The following is a 2,227-nucleotide window of genomic DNA, read 5'->3' on the forward strand; positions in this document are numbered from 1 at the left end:
AGGGAAGGGAAGGGAAGGGAAGGGAAGGGAAGGGAAGGGAAGGGACCCCCAGGACTCACTGGAGCTATTCCCAGGAATAGTGTGAGGTACCCAGGCTGTGCCTGCAGAGCATCTCCTGCACATGGGCTCCCCCTTTGGAGAGGTGCTGGTGCTCCCAGGGATCGTGAGCTGGGATTCCTGGGAAGCCACCGTGTGTTTTTCCCAGCTGCCCATGCACAGCTGGCTCAGGAGGAGCAGGGAGAGGCTGTGCCAGCAGCTCCAGGGTGGGTTCCCAGCCCCTGGAAGGAGCACACAGCACTTTCTTCCTTCCTGGGATTATCTCAGCCCCAGGGGCTCTGTGTCCGGCACCGTGCCCGGAGAGCGGCGGCTCTGGCACTGTCCCACCCTCCCATCCCTGGGGACTGCAGGGGCTGTGGGACACGGGCCAGGCCTGAGGAAATATTTCACAGGCAAATTTCCATGAGCATCTGTAGGACGGGGACTCTGTAGGGATCCTCAGCACAGCAATGACACAACAACGCTGATATTAAAATTCAAACTTTATTTGAACCCGAGCCCTTCGCGGATCAGGACATTTTGGACACACAAACCACAGCCTGAGCTCCCAGTACACACAGAACTCCCTCTGTCCTGGCAGTGGCTGTGTCTGTGTCCCCCAGGGATCCTGGCCCTGCCCAGCAGCAGCAGCTCCAACCCAAAATCACCTGGAACTCTGCCAAAGGCTTTTATAAGATGTGAGGTGTGGGCCCCAGGACCTCTTTAGAGAAGAATCCCAGACTGGTTTGGGTTGGGAGGGACCTTAAAGCTCATCCAGTTTCACCCCTGCCATGGCAGGGACACCTTCCACCATCCCAGGCTGCTCCAAGCCCCGTCCAGCCTGGCCTTGGGCACTGCCAGGGATCCAGGGGCAGCCCCAGCTGCTCTGGGCACCCTGTGGGATGTGACCCCTCACCATCCTCCCTGGATGGTGCCACAGGGGCCGGGGGCCCTGGTCCCACTGACCCAGAGGAGGGACGAGCGCCCTTTCCCTCGGGGAATTTGGCTCCGGTGCAGCTCCAAGCTCAGATTCCCCGGCCTTGCGCTGGCTCCGGGCCCGGTGGCGGCTCTGGGAGAAGGAGCCGCGGTGCCCGGGGTGTGCCACGCTCTGTGTCCCTGCAGTGGTGCTACAAGAGGGAGTGTGTGCCCTTCGGGACGCGGCCGGAGGGCGTGGACGGCGCCTGGGGGTCCTGGTCCTCGTGGGGCGAGTGCAGCCGGACGTGCGGCGGCGGCGTGTCCTCGTCCGTGCGCCACTGCGACAGCCCCAGGTACGTTTGGGGCCCTGCCAGCACCGCCCTGAGGAGCCCCAGAGCCTCCAGGGAAGTTGGAAAGGCAGGGCCAGGTGTCTCTGTTGTGCCCCAGCTGCTGTGGGGAAGGAGATTTGTCAGCTTCAGGCTTCCCTGCCCCGAGCCCTGGCAGTGCCTGAGGTGAGGAGCGGAGAGCAGAGGATGGAGAGCAAAGCTGGCACAGATGGCACTGCCTGGGGACACAGGAGCCCTCCCAGCTCCCAGCTGGAGAATTGGCTCTCCCAGCAATTCCTGCCCCTTCCAGCCATGCGTTTTTGGGAGGGTGGTGGGGGGAGGAAAGGGAGCAAGAGAAGGAAAAGCAGCCTCAGGCCGTTCCCAGTAGAGCAGGCACATCATCCTATCAAAGATCCTGATAATAATCCACTCCCCCAGTGCCACCCCAGCCCTGTGCGTGTCCCTTCGTGTCACCTGAGCATCAGTGACAGCTGCACCCAGAGAAAACTGGGCCTGGTTCCATTTCAGGAATGGCTCCTGGAAAGTTTGGCAGGTTTTGAATGCCTTTGTCCAGCCCTGTGCTCTGAGTTGGTGTTGGGGCTGCACCACAGCCCCAAACCCTCTGTGCAAAACCCACTGAGCACTTGGGGGAGATTTTTGGGGCTGCACTCCAGAAATGCCCAGGCAGGATCTGTGTTTGTGGCAGAGCAGAGTTGGGAAAAGCCACCTGGGACAGCCACTTCAAGCTCCTCGGGGTAAAATCCTGCCCCAAACAGTGCCTGGGGCTGTTCAGCATCTCCTTCCCTCTTTGGCAGGCCCACCATCGGAGGGAAATACTGCCTGGGAGAGAGGAAACGCTACCGCTCCTGCAACACCGACGTGAGTGTGCTGGGATGGGAGGGATGGAGGACGGGGATCAGCCCTGTTCATGTGAGATCAGCCCTGTCCCA

At 61.2% G+C, this 2,227-nt stretch overlaps 1 protein-coding gene across 2 annotated transcripts in view; it reads left to right on the forward strand.

Annotated features, from left to right (window-relative positions):
- ADAMTS10 (ADAM metallopeptidase with thrombospondin type 1 motif 10) overlaps positions 1–2,227 on the forward strand; it is a 64,060-nt gene that overhangs the window by 45,688 nt on the left and 16,145 nt on the right. For both annotated transcript variants that reach the window (XM_015651881.3, XM_015651882.3), the window contains exons 13-14: positions 1,159–1,304; positions 2,093–2,156. In XM_015651881.3, the coding sequence (XP_015507367.1) occupies positions 1,159–1,304; positions 2,093–2,156 (210 nt within the window). The remainder of the gene's footprint in view (positions 1–1,158; positions 1,305–2,092; positions 2,157–2,227) is intronic.

Source organism: Parus major, chromosome 28 (assembly GCF_001522545.3).
Source record: "Parus major isolate Abel chromosome 28, Parus_major1.1, whole genome shotgun sequence".
Taxonomy (NCBI): Eukaryota; Metazoa; Chordata; class Aves; order Passeriformes; family Paridae; genus Parus; species Parus major.